The 20,975-nt window shown below is 35.6% G+C and overlaps 1 protein-coding gene across 1 annotated transcript; it reads right to left on the bottom strand.

Moving 5' to 3' along the window:
• Positions 1-43: 43 nt before the first annotated feature.
• Positions 44-5,084, bottom strand: LOC117632315 (uncharacterized WD repeat-containing protein C2A9.03-like). The gene is made up of 10 exons (XM_034365756.1): positions 4,806-5,084; positions 3,431-3,581; positions 3,063-3,230; positions 2,857-2,943; positions 2,063-2,197; positions 1,877-1,987; positions 1,499-1,590; positions 1,312-1,417; positions 964-1,050; positions 44-865 (listed from the first exon to the last, which is right to left on the bottom strand). Exons 2-10 carry the CDS (start codon positions 3,557-3,559, stop codon positions 452-454), a joined length of 1,329 nt encoding a protein of 442 aa, XP_034221647.1. The 5' UTR covers positions 3,560-3,581; positions 4,806-5,084; the 3' UTR covers positions 44-451.
• Between the last annotated feature and the right edge of the window lie 15,891 nt (positions 5,085-20,975).

Genomic DNA, 20,975 nt, shown 5'->3' with positions numbered 1-20,975 from the left:
ATGGATAAACCCTGCTCTCAACATCGACACTTCGGAGCAAAAGTTAAGACCCACAACAGAAGCTACAGAACAGACAGTAACTTTCAATTTCCAAATTAGACAGGAATATCAAACTCAACCAGATGATTGATAGGTTCTCACATAATAAGTCCCACATTGAGATAAAATTTCTAAAAGGTAAACAGCCAACTTGTTTCACCTTAAGACACCCTGGTCTTCTTTCCTATTTGTTTGGACCATCATTGCCTTAGCCTTCTGTACATTCCTCCCTATTACACACATTTAAGGGGGAAAAAAGACGGAACACCAAAACAGAGCTACAATTGCACAAAATACTACATTTACACCTACACCCTCCTCAACTGCATGAAATATGTTTTACACTAAGCTCTGCAATCGCACCGAGGAATCAGCAACACCAACACACTTATTCGCAGGTTGAATATTCAACTCAAATAAGAGAATCGAGGTAAGAGTAATGCCTGTATCGGCCATACTCTAGAAGACTACCATACGTACGATCCCATACTCCGATAAAAAGTGACTCTGTGTCTGGACTGAATGATATGCCAGATATCTCGCCAAAGAAATCAATTTCCTGTTCCTTCTCGTACCCACTTTTCACATCATAGACATGAACAAAGTCTGCTGGCTCTGCCATCATCATATACCGGCCATCAGAAGTATATCGGATTGACCGAATAGCACCAAGGTTGCCCTTCAAAACAGCAACTGACTTGGATAGGTTTCGAACATCCCAAATCCGACAGGTTTTGTCTTGGTTCCCAGTAGCAAAGGTGACACCATCAGGATGCCATGCTGACGCAAACGAGAAATCCAAGTGCCCAGATAAAGGCATTACTGTCTGCAATAATCTCATCCAAATCAGCACTACTCCCTTTTCCAGGCCCCAGGTGGATAAACACCAAGACAAAGTAGGTTAACAAATTCTAAGATAAATACCTTTCCAGTTTGAGAGTTTACCAACATTCCATCCGGATTGTCTCCAACGATTACAAGAAGTTTACCATCGGGACTCAGAGAAGTATGCTGCAAACAAAGCATAGAAGTGCACGGCAGTTTAGTAAAGTTGAGTGTAGGAAGGGTTTTAAGTGATTGGATCTCCACAAGTGAAATGTTACGCAACATAAAATCATCATCGGACGAAATAAGGTAATTTCCAAATTCACACTTAAAAAACAGCTGCCTAAAGAATATCATATATCATTTGCAGGAACAAAAGCACAACCCTCCATGAAAGAAATTCCAGCCAGATATAATTAGAAATTAACAGTCCAGCAGGAGACTCACATTCACTGGCCAAGGAAAACGGAAATGCTTAGTGAGCTGAAATTTCTCCATGTCAAAGTCTCTCACTCCACAATCATTATTTGAGGCTGTAAAGTGAACTGCCCCACTGTGAAATTCAAGGACACTAGATCAGTTGAGTTCATGTTCGGAAATCAGAAGTTCCAATCTTAATAAAAAGAGCAAGTACCTGGGACTGTCATAAATCTCAACAGCATTTGTGATGGCATTATCGTCATAAGTTGTCCTTGAACAAAAGCTAACTCCAGGCCGATCCAGATGCTGCAGACCAATCAAAGATGACATAAATTTGTCAGCTTAGCTGTTCATTAGTTCTTCAAAACAAAAACAAAAAAATAATGAAACTAAAAGGGATCACATGGAGCTAAACCCCTTTCAGCAGATCCATCGAATATGCAGTAGCACCCATGGAGCTAAAGGAAAGAGAAGATACAATGTGTTTAGACACCAAGTGCACAAGAGATGCGGCGCTGCTGAATAAATGCCCAATCATTCTCAAATATCTGCTCCATCCCTTATTAATTGACTTAAATTATTTGTAACTCACCTTGCAAATAAGTTCCCCCTGGAATCCTCCAGCAACTAGCAACTTATCTTTTACTGCAAGAGTACTAACTTGAGTCTGCGAAAATCCCTCCAAGAGACTTCCAGGATGTTTCTATATGGGAAGAATAAAAGGATCAGTTCAAATAAAAACTTGATATGTTGAACAAAGTATCTAAAAAACACTCACCTCTGATGGTGCCACATGCCCTGAAACATTGAGAACCTCAGACTTTGTGCAACGTAATGAAGACCAATGAATGACAGAAAAATGTGACATAAGGTACACATCATGCTTGGAAGTAGCCCAGACCAAGTTACGCAACTGCATCACCAACATATAAGGAACATCAGTCAAACAACCCACATCAAGGGGCTACAATATGGAAAAGTGTGCCAAAGTCGGGCTGTGCTAATAATACCAAAACGCCAAAACCCGTCAAGAGTAACAAGGCAAGCCCCAGGTTGCTTGCTTGTGTGTAGGTAGATTTAAAGAATTTTGATAATTGGCTAATTATTTAATTTCAAGAATTTTGGCTTATGATTCAAGGACTTTGGTGTTTTCTCTGGCAACTTTTGAAACCGTTCATAATGCATTTTAAATGGGATGGCTAATCAGGTGAAATGCTTGCCAAACAACCAGCATAGGTAAGAATATTAGGTGCACCTCCCATAAACTCTTTCTATCAGTGCAAGAACTAGCTATTTCAATAATCTGTTGTTCTGTGAGCTTGTTTAATTCAATGTTGGATTGTAATTATTATCACACTATTGCCCCTGAATTTTCCATCTCTGTCGATAACAAGTGTTGCACAATCCATCTTTGAGTGCAAAAAGTAACGAAAACTAATTTATACGAGGTAATTAACCTAGTAAGTAATCAACGAGGTAGAATATAGCTGTTGTTGTAGTGTGACAAAATTTCATCGAAAGATTCACAATATGCAAAAAATAGACAGGAAGGCAGACTTGCCCTTAGCACACCTGGAAATGAAGAATGGTTGATTTCACTGATCTAGCATTTCTTCTGAACTCATAATATAAAGATCCTTTCTTTGTATCTTTGCCATCCTGTTTGCCAAAGAGAACAGAATCATGATCAAGTTACTCTTAGTAGTTAAAACTGACAATTCCACATCACTGAATCAATTTGATAACGTCTAAAAGAAAATGGAAACAGTAATCTTTACCTTCCCTGACCCTTCTCCAGAATTAGGAATGTTTTCATAATTCTTGTATTGTTCTAACCTAGTTTGCCGGTATTTTTCTCTAGTAATGCTAAGTCTATCCCAAGGAATACCTTGGATGTCTTTTCCTTTTCTTGCTTGAGCAGCAGTTGTATCAGCTGCTTTGCTATTCTGCACGAGGTTCATAGAATTATTCATATTTATTAACAAAACTAACCACAGAGAAACTTGAAACATACGACACCCATAAAAAATTCTAATAATGTGAACACAGACCCATATCATAAAGAGGAGTAATATTATAAATAACAATATCTACTGAAGCTGTGAATATGTCATATATCTCATAAAGCAATAGGTATGTCACAAACCAAGTACTCATATTCATCAACATCAGAATCTGAGCCGCCCATTTCTCTACCACGAAACTCGTCATCCATATCATCATCTACATCTTCCATTTCGTATTCATCTTCCACGTATCCAGCGTAATGGGACATATTTTTCCTAACAATGCCACAACTAGCACCAATAGAATTCGAGCCAGTTACTTAAGAATCAGAAAAGAAGCAAAATAAATCAACCTTGCAAACACAAAAGTGAAAAGTTTGAACCAGTAAGTTAACAAATTAATTACTCATGTTATTGTGCCATTGCTAAAAACTAGGAATAAGATAATCAAGAAAATGATCGCCACTAAATAACAGAAACATGCCTAATGGAGTAATACACATGGGAGTGGCTGCGGTACACAAGTCGTTCAAGGAGTACTTAATGTAATTTATCTATACATATCACAGGGCATGCGAGCTTGACGACAATATGCGAGTCCCTGAGTTAATGTTCAATTTAATTGGATATCATAAATATGTGGCACTCAGTGTCTCAAACTGCACAAAACTCGCCGACCGATATGGGCTATAGCAATACAAGTTCTGTCCAATACAAGAAAAAGGAGTCTGTAAAGGCTGATATAAAATTCAATGTCAAAAGTAACAATCAAGCACCCCAACACGAATCTCATCCTTGATCTTTGAAGGGAGTAAAACACTTGATAACACCATCTAAAGGTAGCTCATTGGGGAATATAACCAGCATTGCAAAATTATTTCTTAGTACCAAAAATTGAAACTCTAATTTTCAAGGCATCAATTAGCAAAACATAAGTTTGAAGGCATCAACTTGACAGAACCCTCAGCTCCTTAATTTTAATTTTAATTTTAATTTTTATCTTCCCATTTTCTTCCTTCCCCTTGAGCTAAAAAACCTAGTTTAAATACTCACCATTGCACATAAAACAAGCAAATGAAAATTCATGATTCTCCCTGGTTGGAGCAAATTGATTGTAGATGTGTTGTTAATTAACACATGCATCAGGCAAATAAAAAGATTTCTTTACCAAAACCCTAATTAGAAAGTAGAAAAGGTGAAGAATCCCAAATTGTAGTTGCACTCAGAAATCAATTAAAAAGACACATAAAATCGAAAAATTAAAAATCAAAAGAACAAAAAACAAAAGGCACGAATTCTGAAAACTGTCGCACCACACGACGATCAACAAGCTTAACAAAATGCCAAAAAAAGAAAAAGAAAATTGGGGGTTAACAAGGACAAAACAGACAAACCCAAGAATTGAACACAAAAAATAAACCAATCGGAAAAAAAAAATATATATATATATATAACAAGAAGATTGATACTCACGCAAAGAGAAGAACACAACAATAATAAAAATGAAAAATTCACCTCTCGTATTTTCGGGAATTGAGAAGTTTGGAAGGAGCTGCTGTTCGGATCTGGAAATCCCCAAATTGAGAAATTGAATCCCAACCCTAACCAAGAAATTCAGATCGGAGGAGAAGAGAGAAGATAGATAGAGATGGAGTTAGGAGGGAGGGGGGGGTGGGGGGGAGAAAAAGTGTGTGCAAATTTTATCTCTATCCACTGGTTTTCGGATTGTCGTGCGAATGAGAAAGAAAGGTTGAAGGGAACCTTGCGAAAAGGACGTGCTTGTTTTTTTTCTTCCTCTTTTTTCTTCTGTTGTTGTTCGTATTTGTATGTATTTGTTTTAATTTTCAGATTTGTGTCAATTTTAAAGTCGGTTACATATTTCTACAGATGTTGGCTTTCTATTTTTGGACTTCGGCTGCACCCAAAATACAAAAACCCCAATAGTCAGTCAAAAATTCCAAAATTTAGGGTCCAGCCCAATTGCTTTTATGCCCCATTTCCTTCGCTTTCCGATTCAAATTGACCCAAATACAAGACCTCTCTCACGTCATATCGCTAAAAGAGATGTTGGAAGAGTGAAGGCCAACTAAAAATTAGAGATTGATAGCCTTGCCCTTGGTTGAGAAAGATGCAATGGAATTGACACTCATATTTGAGTAAGAACATTATAAGCGCAAGCTTGTTGTATTAGAGTAGGATTTTTTCACAGTTAAAAGGAAAAGACGAAATCATGAGTGGAATATATAACACAGTTAAAAGAAAAATGAAAAGAAATTCATTCTTAATAGTATGTTGAAAGTTGACAAGGGTTACTATAGTGGTTGTGGCCCTCTTCCTTTCTCATGCTTGGCACTCGGGATTGAAACTCTAGAATTTCTTTCTTTCCAATGTAATAAAAAAAAAGAAGCCAATACCAAATAAATTGTCAATTTTTTAGGATTTATAATGTTTTCATAGACTAACGTCTCAACATGACAAATGAACTATAAAAGAAAACAGTATAACATATTAACCACATATTTATACAATATTACAATTATATTAGATAGGGGGTTTCCGAAGTTTCTCCAAATGAGCCAACCCTTGTGAGCTCATTATCTGCCTGTGCTCATTTGGGAGCTTTAGACCAAGGGAAATGGATCCGTGCATATGCTGATAAAATTGGAGCTAAGATTAGTGTAACTCTTGGAACTGTTTGTTTTTTTTCTTTTTCCCTCTTTTGTTGTTGTTGTTCGTATTGTATGTATTTGGGTGTTGTGTTTATTTATTTTAATTTTCAATTGAAATTGACCAACAATGTTGTAAGATATTGTCTCCCCAAAAAATGGGGTTTAGTACAACACCCCTCTCACGTGCTAATCACATGATTGTATATTGTGAGAAGAGAATTGATTGTTACCCAAGTGATCGATAGCCTTGCTTGAGAAAGATGCAATGGAATTGAAATAGATGGCATGGTCCATGAATTTGAAGCAGAGACTATTAATCATGGCAAGCACAATGAAATCTACAAGATGTGGGGGAAGGACACAAGCTTTTTGGCTAAATTGATGATGATACCTTCATTTGTCGCAGAGACAGGATGCAATCTGCTTCAGGATAATGATTTTTTTTCAACCAATTTCAATTTCTATTGCTAAAGTTTAAACCTTTGCCTATTGTGCAATGGCTGCGATGGTCATTTGGTCAGTTTGATTTGAATTTCATCCAATTCAGGTAATTTTTTTAATTTAAAAATGTTGTTGTCTCCTCCTCCTGGGAAGATGTAGTAGTTAAGGGAGATATTGTTATGAGGAGCTAGATCCAGTGGATCAAATAATATTAATCAAATTCATACGCAACCACGAATGTGGACGTGCGTACACACTTGTTGGCATGTGTCTTTTTTGTGTGTACGGAACGGAAGTTGTATTGTCTGACAAAATATACATGCAATTTTCAATCCAGGAGATGAAAAGGAGGAACAAAGATAAGTTAATGGAGGAAGCCCCCAAGTGTTGAAGTTGGAAATGGACATTTTCAGCAATATTTGCATATGTCTGAGGTGAGTGAACGAGTTTACCCAATCAGATTCCATGACCACCAAAAAACCAACACATATTGCATGTTTTTCTTTATTCTAGAGAATGGCCAACCTCTTAGATACTTTTTTTTTCTTCTTCTTATTGTTATATTGTTTAAAGCATGCCGTTTGTTCTGAACATATATTATTGATTTTTGTAGATATTACCATCCTTCTAATGGTTGTTGTAGCACTGATGCATTCGTTCATTTTCTACTCTATTTTGTAGTGTTATTCCAAAAACTGTAAGAATCTATTTGCATGATATGACATCTTTTCTTTTTATCCTCTCTTATTTCAAAAAGACAAGTAAAAGTAGATAGGCTGACTAGTATCCAGGAAGTGGACTCCATGCGCAGCACATTGTGATCTTAGTATCGTCTCTTATTACAAAAACATAAGTAATAATGGATAAGCTGACTAGTATTAGGAAGTGGACTCCATGCGACATCTCCAATGCCCAGCACACTGTGATATTTATATCGTCTCTTATTACAAAAACATAAGTAAAAGTACATAGGCTGACTAGTATCTAGAAAGTGGACTCCCATAAGGCATTTCCAATGCCTAACACATTTTTAACCTTGCGTATCCTTACAAATATTTTTTTTCCATAAGTTTCTCCTCTAGAATTCTGGGCTCTCTAGTATTGTTTTCCCTTAAATATTACATGGCCAGTTAGACACATCACGTGGAATCCCTAACTGTATCCACAATTATGGCACCAACTCCAAACATCTTCCCCACATGTCAGACATGTCCTTCCATAAAATTTTTGGGTGTCCAAGATACCCTATAGTTAAATAGAATTTGCATGAGCAACGAGAACCCATAGGATTCAAGTTTGCACATGAGTTTTGGCCATAGGAGCCAAAGCCAACCCTTCCAATTCAATGGACATCAACCTTATATTCACTGTCCACACTATGATGGATTATGGCGATGTTAAATTAAGCACTTTTTCCCACAATGTTTTACTTTTACGCAATTGGTGTTGAAATTTGTTGTGGACTAAAAAGACAAACATTTGTTTTTATTTGTAATATTGTTATTGAAATTTGTTGATTAGAATTTATATGCAAAGCTTGCCACATTTCATTTTTCATTATCCACACCAAGAAGGGCCAAAACGATTACAAGACTGCTAGCTAAGGGTGGAATCCGTTCGGTAACTGACCTGATGGGCTCCAACAGATAACCGATCGAGGGTGGCCTATATACCCAACAGTGAAATCGCTGCTGACATTGTCGGTTTATCGGATTTCGGTTGAACCGAAACCATCGGTCGGAATGGTTTGGCGACGGTAAGGAACGAGATAGATCGATAGATAGAGAAAAAGAGGAGGAGAAGAAAGAAAATGAGGAGATGAAGATGAAGGTCGGCGGTAACAACGGCGAAGAGGAGAGAGAGGGAAGAGGAGGAGAAGAAGAAGGGTGGTTGTGGCGAAGACAAGAAGGGAGATGGAGGAGGAGGAGGAGAAGAGGAGATGGTGAGATGAACTTTGAAGGCGAATGGTTGCAGCAAAGAGGAGAGAGAAGGAGGAGAAAAGGAGATGAGCTCATGAGGGGGATGAAGAAGATGACAACTGGAGAGAAAAATGAAAAGAAGAAGATGAGAATAGGGTCTGGAATTGAAAAGATGATAGGATTTAAAAACCCTAATTTTTTTTATAATATAGATCACTATCTATCACATACCCTATTTCTTTCTCGTTTCTACCATTATATTTCAATAATTCTCTTTGGAAACTATTAAATATTCTTGTTGTACAAAGACTCAATAAGAAAGCTAGTTTGACGAATGTTAATTTGGTTCGGTGAACCGCCGGTTTGGATTTCCTCAATCGTGATCGATACAATTTGCTACGGTTCAATTCGATTTGTAAACCTAAAACCAAAACTTGATTAACAAATGCCAAACTGACCGGTTCAATTCAGTCCAGTTCGGCCGATTTTACGGTTTTCCAATAAGAAGTGCCAGCCCTACTGCCAGCCCATTTGGAACAAGACAAACAAAACTTCAAATTTTTAAAATTAATAAATAATAATAAACCAAAACTCACTCGGAAAGGTCCAAATTTAAAGAAATTACAAGTCAAAGCACTTTGACTTGAAGCCAACAAACTGCCAATTAAATCTCTTCGTGGCCTCATCCTCGATATAACAGGGCCTTTAATTTGGATTACCATTTTTGTTACTATTTTTTATTTTTTATTTTTTATTTTTTATTTTTTTTGAGATAGAGGAAAGAATAAATGAATAAGAATGTATGAACAGAGTGGATGGGTGGTAGAAATTTTATGGTGTGCAGTCGTTTTTATGTGCTTACTCGCCACAACTCCAAGGGTCTCCAAGTTCATTGGAGAAATAATGTTGCCTGCAAAACTTGCACAAACCATCTTTGAGTGAAAAGAGTAACGAAAACTAATTTATACGAGGTAATTAACCTAGTAAGTAATCAATCCATGAGGTAGAATATAGCTGTTGTTGTAGTGTGACAAGAATTCATCGAAAGATTCACAATATGCAGAAAATAGCCAATAAGGCAGACTTGCCCTCAGCACACTTGGAAATGAAGAATGGTTGATTTCACTGATCAAACATTTCTTCTAAACTCATAATATAAAGATCCTTTCTTTGTATCTTTGCCATCCTGTTTGCCAAAGAGAAAAGAATCACGATCAAGTTACTCTTAGTAGTCGAAAAAATTGACACTTTCACATCACTGAATAAATTTGATAACGTCTAAAAGAAACTGAAAACAGTAATCTTTACCTTCCCTGACCCTTCTCCGAAATTAGGAATGTTTTCATAATTCTTGTATTGTTCTAACCTAGTTTGCCAGTATTTTTCTCTAGTAATGCTAAATCTATCCCAAGGAATACCTTGGATGTCTTTTTCTTTTCTTGCTTGAGCAGCAGTTGTATCAGCTGCTTTGCTATTCTGCATGAGGTCCATAGAATTATTCATATTTATTAACAAAAGTAACCACAGAAACATAACTAATGGAGTAATACATATGCGAGTGGCTGCAGTACACAAGTCGTTCATGGAGTACTTTAATGTAATTTATCTATACATATCATAGGGCATGCGAGCTTGACTACAATACGTGAGTCCCGAGTTAATGTTCAATTTAATTGGATATCATAAATATGTGGCACTCAGTGTTTCAAACTGTACAAAAAGGGTAAACTAGTTAAATAATATTCATGGAACTTGTAACTAATTTTCAATTCATCACTTATCTTTTTTTTTCTTTCAGAAAATCAAGCATATAATTTTTATTTTTTTTCGCCAATGTCCCCGTGCCATGCCGTCTAAATCCTCTATGTTCTATCTAATTTTCTGTTAAATTATTGGTGGAATAGGGGAGGAAGAGACAAAAGAGAAGAAAGAGAAGAAGAAAAAAAAAGAAAAAGAAAAGAAAAAAGAAAGAGTTAAATTTACAAAAAATGCCCCTGAGCTTAACAGGTTAACGGGTATTTGCGAATTTATGCAACATGAATCGTGTGGCTAACGGGTTGACACAATAGCAACACGACACGATAACACAGACCCGAATAATGAATTTTTTTTGCGAATTCATGTCGTGTTATCGTGTAGTGTATGATATTGCCATGTCTAACTAAAAGATAGGGGATTTCCAAATTCGGCAGTAGTTGGCTAGGCCTTTGGTCTTTTACGTCACCAAATTGTTATAGGATGATTAATACTAATACTGATATTATTAATTTAATTAGCTTTATAATTAATATTCTTATTTGTTTTTTAACTGCTCTTTTGTGAGTTTTGATTAGTGGGAAATCGACTGCTCTTTTGTGAGTTTTGATTAGTGGGAAATCGACTGTCCGGCCTATAATTCACACAAAATTTTATGAGAATTTTGAGTCACTGACTCACACTAAGTACTTTCAGAAGCTCCGAATTCTCATAAAATTTTGAGTCACAAGACTCAAAGACTTCAAGGCTCCAAACAGAACTAATTACTGTTTAGTGTGAAGTGTGCCACTCACTACGACTATTTAGGAGGCACTAAAACACAACTATATAAGTTCTACCCACCACCAACCTGCCCCAAAGATTAAGGCTTTTTAGATTTTTTTTCCTTTCCATTTTTTATTTTGCTTATTGATTTTGAGGTTTTCCTTGGAAGATACTCCAGGCCGAACAACCCGAAATCTCTCAAATTTTCACAAAATTTAGGCTTTAAAATCCAAAAATATTATTATTTTCTTGTAATATTACCATTTGTAAGCACTAATTAATTAATTAATTAATTCTCTGATTTTTCTTTTTGGGATGAAATCTTTTTGGGATTTTCCTACCCTAACAAGGAGAGGGAGAAAGGGCAAGAAACCTTGCGAAGTGGGAAGTCTCTCTTGGGTTAGTTTCAAAATCCATGCTTATCGCCATCTCTTATTTTAATAAATGTCATTATTATCCCTTTTAATTTTTTTTGTTCCCACAACCAAACAACACTATAGTCTCTCTATAAGTAATTAGTAATCACCGGAGAAAATTTTGCAATTTATTTCCTCTATCTTTTTGTTTCCACGCGGTTTCTCAACCCTTTCAATGGCCTCCATGCATGTTTCCAATTTTACCCCTCAGTTTTAACTTTTAATCCCATGTTTATGGCAAGTTTTTTGTTTGGTCAATTTTAAGGCAAGTTAGACAAACCTATAATCAATGGGGTTTAGCCCAGTTGTAAAGGGCAGAGTTTTAAGTTTGAATCTCAATGCCATCTTGGTTGTGTGTATGTGAGAAACTCCATTTCTCCTGTAGTTTAGACCATCGTTTGTACTAAAAAAAAATTATAACAAAGGCTAATCCTAAATGTATGTATGTGACTGTGAGTGGGATTTTACGAGCAATGATTTTAAAATTGGGTCACGTCCATTGCTTATGCATTATCTAACCAATTAACAGCTCTTAAACTCTTTTATTTTGATAGAACAAAGTCTATTATATTGGTTTTGAATTTGATATATAAAAAAAAGCGTGAAAGATATTGGTTGTGATAGAGAAAAGAATTCATTACTTTGGTACATAGGATTTTTTGTGTCAATGGTTTTCTCTATAGGTCACAAAGTTTTATTTAAATCCTTGTATATCATTAAAATATTTCACGCTTACAAATTAAAAGATTACAAGCTAAGTTTGGCATATCTTTTCTTAATTTTAATGGAGAAAATGTGTGAAGGAATTCATTATTTTGAATAAACTCTCGAGAAAATGAGAATTGATGGCTAACCATCATTCAAGAGTTTATCCAAATCAAGGTAATGAATCATTTCACACATTTTCTCTATCAAAGCCAAAAAGATATGCTAAGCTTGCAATCTATTAAATAATAATTACCTTTTATTTACGCTTGAAAACTTTTATGACAAACACGATTTTCAAATTAGAACTTCCAAGGGAAAAATAGGATACATGGACATCAGGGCCATTTACAAAAATAGAACATACCATGGTATATTTAGTTACTTTCAACCATTATCTTCGTGACTCCATTCTGCATAAGCGAAAAAATTTGTTTGCGATAAGAGAGTTTTGCTAATGCTAGTTACCAAAACAAGTATGAATAGAAACGAAGTTGAGAGGGATCCATAATAATTAATAATTATCAATCACTCACATTCACACGAACCATATAGACGCAAGTATTCTTCTAACAATAATTTGTTTCTTCCTTAGTAACATGATTATAAAAAAAATTATTCTTTAAAATTGATGGGTTGATAATTTAGTACTTGTCATGTTCTAATTAGTTTTTTTTATTTTTTATTTTATTTTTAAGCTTAATTGGTTATTGGTTGATATTAGATGGATGGATTCATAATTTTCATGGCTACAATATATTATCTCTAATCACAGTGTTTTTTTCTTAATTAAAAAGGTTATTATCCCAGTTTTTGCTTATGTTAGACGGTTATGAAGAAATTTGAGAGCAAAAAGTTGAGTTTGGAGTTTCATGAACGCGTAATTAAATTAGTAATATTATTTAAGGATTGACTAAACAACACTTTACGCCAATCAAAACTCAGTTTATGTTTCCCTGTTGGGCATAAAAATATATAATCTGTTTGAATATTATTAGAGTTCGGAAAAAAGGTGTGATAAATGGATTAATTCCTTCTGCAAATAATCAAAATTCCATAACGAGGCAGCTTTCATGCTCAATCTTACAAGCTAGTCCATTTCAAATATGAAAACAATTATAAAGTCCCTTTCGTGGTAGGTAAATTAAGTGCTTGAGGTCATGCCAAATTGCCAATGTCTGCCCTTTTAAATAAAAACTATACCATAATTTTGTCTATATCTTCCTCTAAAATAGGTGTTCATGGATGTTAAGCACATGACTCATAGAAAGGCATTGCAAATCTTTTAATTTTAATCCCAATCGAAAATATTTGAGGAATATGCTACTCGATTTAAATAGACATAGTGTGTATCATAATTCCATATTCATTAGTATTTTTGTGTGCTTGTTCGGTGCATTGTGTTGAATTTTCACACATAACGTAACATTGTAAAATTCGTCATAAATTGGCTACTTATATTATCAATATATTGCTATAAATTAAAGTAATATCTTTGTATTGTGTCAATTTGTAAAAAGAGAAAATACAATTCTTTATACTTAGTGTATTACGCAAAATTGAACACTAGAATAAGAACACTTATTATGAGACACACTAATCCAACTTTTCTTATTATGAGACACACTTATTATGAGCACTAATTAATTAATTAATTATTTCTCTAATTTTTCTTTTTGGGATGAAATCTTTTTGGGATTTTCCTACCCTAACAAGGAGAGGGAGAAAGGGCAAGAAACCTTGCAAAGTGGGAAGTCTTTCTGGGGTTAGTTTCAAAATCCGTGCTTATCGCCATCTCTTATTTTAATGCATGTCATTATTATCCCTTTTAATTATTTTTTTCCACAACCAAACGACACTATAGTCTCTCTATCAGTAATTAGTAATCACCGGAGAAAATTTTGCAATTGATTTCCTCTATCTTTTTGTTTCCACGCGGTTTCTCAACCCTTTCAATGGCCTCCATGCACGTTTCCTCTATCTTCTTATTTCTTCTATGAGAGATCTTTCTATTCAGGGTTTACGCTTTCCGTTCAGACACATACACACACTCCTTTTCTCTTTAGGTAAGGAACCCCCCTTTTTGGTTTTGTTAGAGGCCATGGACAATGGCATTATTTAGGACCGAACGGCCAGGAAGATGTGCTCATAATCGTTTCTATTATCTGTATTATTAGATTTTCATTGATGTCAACTTAATTACAGGCCATGGCTGTTCGTTCTGTGCTTGGAAAGCTGGGTAGGAGTAGATTTATTCACAACAATGAAAGACTTACCATGGCTGGGAGTTCTCCTACTGTTTGTTCCTCTCCTCATCATCCTTTTGATTATTATGGGGTCGTCCATGATCAAAAAAGAAACCCTTTTCTTCATGGATCGCTTATGAAAAAGGTGGTGGATATTAATTATGTTAGTTATTTCCTTCATATTCATTGCAATTCAATTCAAATATCAAGTGTTGATATAGACTCATGATTCAATTCACAGCCAGTTTATTCTCATCATTTGGATTTTGGAGGACTAGGACCTGCTCGTTTCGCCACCGAAGAGTTGAGGAAGAAAAGGGTTTCTTTTTTTCTTTTTCCTTAATTTTTCTTTAGTACATATGCTTTCCTACAATATATACAAGATTTAGTTGTTCCTAAGAAGCTAATGGTTTTGTGGATTAATTATCATTGACATATTTAATATCTATCTAATGATTTGGCTTCTCTTATAGAATATTAAACTACAGTCTGTGAGAGTGCTGAGGGTGGTAGTGATGAAAGATTATGAGTCACCACGATATATTTCTTCCTATGATCTATCGTTGGAGGCAGATGATGCCGGTGTTATGAGATATTTCGAAGTAGAAGTTTCGGTTAATTCCAGCAATGACATGTGGTTGGAAGAATGTTATCTTCTCGTTGATAATCAAAAGCCAATAAGATTATATCATTACCTAGGTTTGCTATGCCTGCTTGATTATGCATCTAAACTAGTTCTATTTATCACAATCAATCCAAAAACGTGTGAATTAATGTTACATATTGATGAATGAATGGAATTTATTTTTGCTTGAAACAGACAACTTTTTTGGTGCATATGCGGAGGCTCGACAGCAGGTATTATTGGGTACGTTGTTGACTATTATTATATATGCATTAAATATGTTTGCTTAGTATGTGGAAGTTATTATTTATTTATCAATTTACACCCAAATATTTCATTGTTGCACCCTCATGGAATAATGTTCAATTACTGTAGATCACCAACGCAAATTACGCAACGACACCAGAGGGTAACGTGCGTGACTACTTCAAGGGGAAAACTAGCATACATGCAGACATATATCTCTACTTTCAAATAATCCCCAAGTTTTCTATAGTCGTAAGGTAGTTGAATGAAATACTAAATTATTATGGACTATACTCCTTAAGATTGTTGTATAAGAACAAATATCTTTTCAACTATCTATGTTGGTATTTCAATGATCCTTGTTCCTCTATTCTAATTCTAATATAATGGTCACGTATAGCTCGGAAGGAATTTGGATGTTTGATGATTGCGGGGTTCGTTCAATGTGGGAAGCCTAAGGAAGCAATTGTCTATTGACCACGATCAATTGAAGTTGCGGCAGCAACTGTCTCAGAAAGATGTTCATTCTTGCTATATTGACCACGATCAATTAACTTCAGCACCACATTGACAAAGAAAATCCTTTCTGATCTTCCTAGATACTGGTCACCCTGAATATTTTTACCTATGTTTTCTGTAAAAAGAGTAATTCAGTGGAAAGAGGATAAAATAGGCTCAAGCATACAAAGAACAGATGCCATATCATGCAAACAGATTCTTACAGTTGTTCATGCCGTAGGCTCTTCTGGAATGAAACTACCAAATAGAGCAGAAAACGTTCTAATGCATAAGTCCAACGACCACCATTAGAAGGATGGTAATATCTACAAAAACAAAAACCGGTAATGAATCGATAATAGATGTTCAGAACAAGTACCATGCTTTTAACAAATATAACAGGAAAATAAAATAATATTAACGTTGAGTATTTGAGTATACAAACTGTTCTAAGAGGTTGACCAATTTTTCAAAGTGCTCCTGTGCCGAGCTACCAGGCTTTAGCAAATAGACCTGCAGTTCCAGGTATAAAATATCTCATTCTACTATCAAGGAAGAGTTTATACAGGCACCAGTTCATTAACACTGAAAAATGCAGGCATCGGCATATTAAACTTACAATTGATTTTGCAATGGCCCTTGCTGGGGTAACTGTTTTATTGGAGAACAAGAACATTGTGTTTCTTGGAACATGAAAGTTTTATTATATTTCAGTACAACTTTTTGATACATTTGCTACCATTACAAGCTAAGTTACAGTATAATTATCAATTGTAGTGTAGCAAGCATCAGACAAGATGTAATTGTACTTCTTTTATGGCATGACTTGAATATCAGGCAAAATGCATATGTAACCTAACTCTAAGCAAATTCAAGCTTTCTCCAAGGGCTCATTCACTCACCTCAAACATATTTAAGTATCTTTTATAACATGAGAGAGTGAGCGGAACAACTAAGAGTTCAACTATAATCACCTAGATTATGGTTTTATTTAAACACGGGTGTGCACGCGTCTAAAAGCCAAGTTCAATTAAGAGCTCTCACAATTTTAAAGAGCCAAGTTTTTTCCTGAAAGAAATTGTCTGTCTGTCTCTCTCTCTTTTTTTTTTCTAATACGAAAATTCTCTCATGTTACTGGATAAAAACAATATTATTTACTATATATTGATTTCGGATTTTGACCAGATATATGAAGTATAAGCTTTGGATCGATGCAGATAAAATAACCTCAAGCCAAACCTTTTACAAAATCTCAATCAATTCTTGGTCAATAATTTTATTGAAGAGGCTACATGTTACACGTGTAGTAAGGTGCTTAGTATCTCTTCCTCAACACAATTTCTGCTGTTTGTCTTTCTTGGAGCCGCCTTCATGCATTTTTGGTCTGTGGAAATGACAATCTCAGTGCATATGAATCATAAACAGAATGTATAAGCATAATTGCATTTTACAAATTAATATATGGTTAAATTTGTAATGATTAATAATCAAAGTAGGACAGTATAAAATTGTTACCTGTACAATCATATAGTACATCATCAGGTGTTGTGGGTCTCTTAAAAAATAATTTTAACAAACTCCCGTTATCAACATTAAGAAGACCAAACAAGTTTAGCTCCATCGTTTTGTAGCAAAATACATCAACGAATGCTTGGTAAACTTTAACCACGCCCACATCAACTGCCTCCAATGTTAGATAATACAACATATAAGGACCACGCCTCTCGTGCCATGCCTTCAAAACTCTGACAAATTGCAGTTGGGCATTCTAAAACAGAAGGGAGAACATTATGGAGCTTTGGTTTAAGCACTTCTAACCGTAGTTATTCATTACATGTCAGCGGGTTAAATATATTTTTAAGATGTAACATACATGCGATTCAATAACTGAGATAACAAGTCCTTAATCAATACTTAATATTAAATTCTTAATAGAGCATATATGTCTTCAAACCTTTTGCTTGTTATACTCTTTCACGGCGAAACGGGTAGGAGATATAGTATCAGGATCATCAATAAAACAGGGACATGGAGTAAATCCACCACATGGCTGTTCAACAAGCACAGAAAATTAATACGCACATACAGGAAAAACTGTATATCATTTTTAAATTTGAGAATTTGCAAAAAACCCGTGAAAGATTGTTAAGAATTAGATGCAAAAGTTAATAGTACCACCTCTTCAAAATCGGAACAATATTGCAGATGAAGAACAGGCGGAGGTTTCTTGTGATAGTTGCCAAAAAGAAAAGGATGGCGAGAGGAATAACCATAAGAAGAAGAAGGCTTTGAAGTTGAAAACAAGACATCACGATCAATATTGTAGTTGTTGACTACTGCGCTCCTAATTTGAAAATCCCCAACCCTAACCATGTTTGCTACTATTCTTCCATTGCTATGACAACGTGAAGAATATTTACTCCCCAACTTTCCAACCGCAGACCGAATAGCTGTTGCCATATGCCTCTCCTCTTCTCCAAAACCCTAATCCCCAATCTCAAACCAAATCAAATCATGATATATAAAGAATATTTACTCCCAAACTTTCCAACACAGGACCGAATGGCAAATGTTGCCATAAGCCTTTCCTCTCCTCTCCTCCCCTCCCCTCCCCTCAAACTCTGTATAGATATAATTAATACCCTAAAACCCTAAATCCCAAAACCAAATATTTGTGATGGGCCTTGCATTTTGTTCAAAACAAAATACAAGTGAGGGTCTCTCTCGTTAATTAATAATGGGCTTGGGCATACTGTGGTTTAAGTGCTGCCGTTTTGGTTTTTAGAATACGTGAAGTGGCGACGTTTTAATAGTGTGAGACTGATTGAGAGACCTTTCTCTTTAGGGTTTACGCGTTCAGTTCACACACATTGAGAGACCTTTCTCTTTTTGGTCGTGGGTGATAAGAAAAGAAAGAGAGAGAAGATAAGGAGGAAGGAGGGAGCTAGAGCAAGAAACACATATATGAGTGCACATATCATCCTTAAAGAATTCATAGTTTTTTACAACTTCGCTTCTCCTCTTTTTTTCTTTTTTCTCTAGAAGAAAAACAAAGCCTGCATTATTATTACATACAGCAGGTAATTCATGAGACAAACGTTCATTAAATATTCTGCATAAAGAAATCTCTACTAGCAATTGAACCCATGACTATGAGTCCGCTACAAATATTCTTCGATACCCTAATTATCAGCTTAACAACAATCTTTTCTTCTACCTCCGCATCCATCATGTCTCCAAGCAGTAGAGATTCAATACGTGTCAATATTAGTTGATCCAGATTTAAAAGGCTCAAATTCGGATTTGGTACAGGATTATGCTTCGGTATAGTTTCGGACAGAGGTTTCTTTGATACTAATGAGCGCAGAAGCATGTTCAAAACCTTGAAAAAAAACCATGAGGTCAGAAACCACAAACACTACAGTTGTATTAAAAGAAAAATAAAACAATTGGCAAACAGCATTCAATTACCTCATGAGCTCCTATATTCAAATTCTAAGTCTCCACGATATGTTTCTTCCTATGATCTACTGTTGGAGGCAAATGATGCCAGTATTATGAGATATTTCGAAGTAGAATTTTCAGTTAATTCCAGCGATGACATGTGGTTGGAAGAATTTTATCTTCTCGTTGATAATAAAAAACCAATAAGATTATATCATCACCTAGGTATGCTATGCCTGCTTGATTACGCTGTTGACTATTATTATATATGCATTATGTTAGCAAGATCCTAGTGTAATTGGGAGATTTATTCCTAATATATTTTTCATTGATGCCTACTTAATTACAGGCCATGGCTGTTATCGTTCTGTGCTTGGAAAGCTGGGTAGGAGTAGATTTATTCACAACAATGAAAGACTTACCATGGCTGGGAGCTCTCCTACTGTTTGTTCCTCTCCTCATCATCCTTTTGATTATTATGGGGTCGTCCATGATCAAAACAAAGCGGATCAAAAAAGAAACCCTTTTCTTCATGGATCGCTTATGAAAAAGTTGGTGTATATTAATTATGTTAGTTATTTCCTTCATATTCATTGCAATTCAATTCAAATATCAAGTGTTGATATAGACTCATGATTCAATTCACAGCCAGTTTATTCTCATTTGGATTTTGGAGGACTAGGACCTGCTCGTTTTGCCACCGAAGAGTTGAGGAAGAAAAGAGTTTCTTTTTTTCTTTTTTCTTAATTTTTCTTTAGTACATATGCTTTCCTACAATATATACAAGATTTAGTTGTTCCTAAGAAGCAAATGGTTTTGTGGATTAATTATCATTGACATATTTAATATCTGTCTAATGATTTGGCTTCTCTTGTAGAATATCCAATTGCAGTCTGTGAGAGTGCTGAGGGTGGTAGTGAGGAAAGATTCTGAGTCACCACGATATATTTCTTCTTATGATCTATCGTTGGAAGCAGATGATGCCGGTGTTATGAGATATTTCCAAGTAGAAGTTTCAGTTAATTCCAGCAATGACATGTGGTTGGAAGAATGTTATCTTCTTGTTGATAATCAAAAGCCAATAAGATTATATCATTACCTAGGTTTGCTATGCCTGCTTGATTATGCATCTAAACTAGTTCTATTTATCACAATCAATCCAAAAACGTGTGAATTAATGTTACATATTGATGAATGAATGACATTTATTTTTGCTTGAAACAGACAACTTTTTTGGTGCATATGCGGAGGCTCGATAGCAGGTATTATTGGGTATGTTGTTGACTATTATTATATATGCATTAAATATTTTTGCTTAATATGTGGAAGTTATCAATTTACACCCAGATATTTCATTGTTGCACCCTCAGGGCATGTTTGGCAGGCTGGACTAGCCTGGACAGTGTTAAATAACACTTTAAAACCCACGTTTGGTGAAAGAGGGACTAACATAAATGGGATTGTATAGTCCACTGATGAAAAAATCACCGGACTCGCTCGTCCAATACTGCGAGGATGAAAAGCAGTTCGCAAAATAGCGAGCGTGCTATTTTGAAACATCGAGTCCGACCCACACAGCGACCTCCATGAGCTGCTCCTGGTTGATGAGGATCCTCCCCGTTCATGTCAGGCAAGATGGCGGTGAGTAGCTTGTCGAATTCGATGGTGCCGTTTCCGTTGGCAACAAGGATGTGGAACTAGTTGCCGGTGGGCTTGAGGTTGGGAAAGACCTCCATACCTGCCGATCTGAGTACAAAAATGCTTGTGTAAGAAAATGGGTCGACTATTCCACTGATTGCGATGATACCAATCCATCATATCCCTTTTATGATTTTGAGAAGAAGGAATTACAAAAACAAAGCCAAGCAGGGACTTTATTATGGTTACTGGATTCGCAGGGTATGCTACCAGGAAGAAGAAAGGGATCAAAAAGATCCCAATTGTGTTTTGGTATTT

Source organism: Prunus dulcis, chromosome 6 (assembly GCF_902201215.1).
Source record: "Prunus dulcis chromosome 6, ALMONDv2, whole genome shotgun sequence".
In the NCBI taxonomy this organism is placed as follows: domain Eukaryota; kingdom Viridiplantae; phylum Streptophyta; class Magnoliopsida; order Rosales; family Rosaceae; genus Prunus; species Prunus dulcis.
The sequence above is the reverse complement of the archived record's forward strand: the minus strand, read 5'-3'. Positions and strand labels throughout refer to the sequence as shown.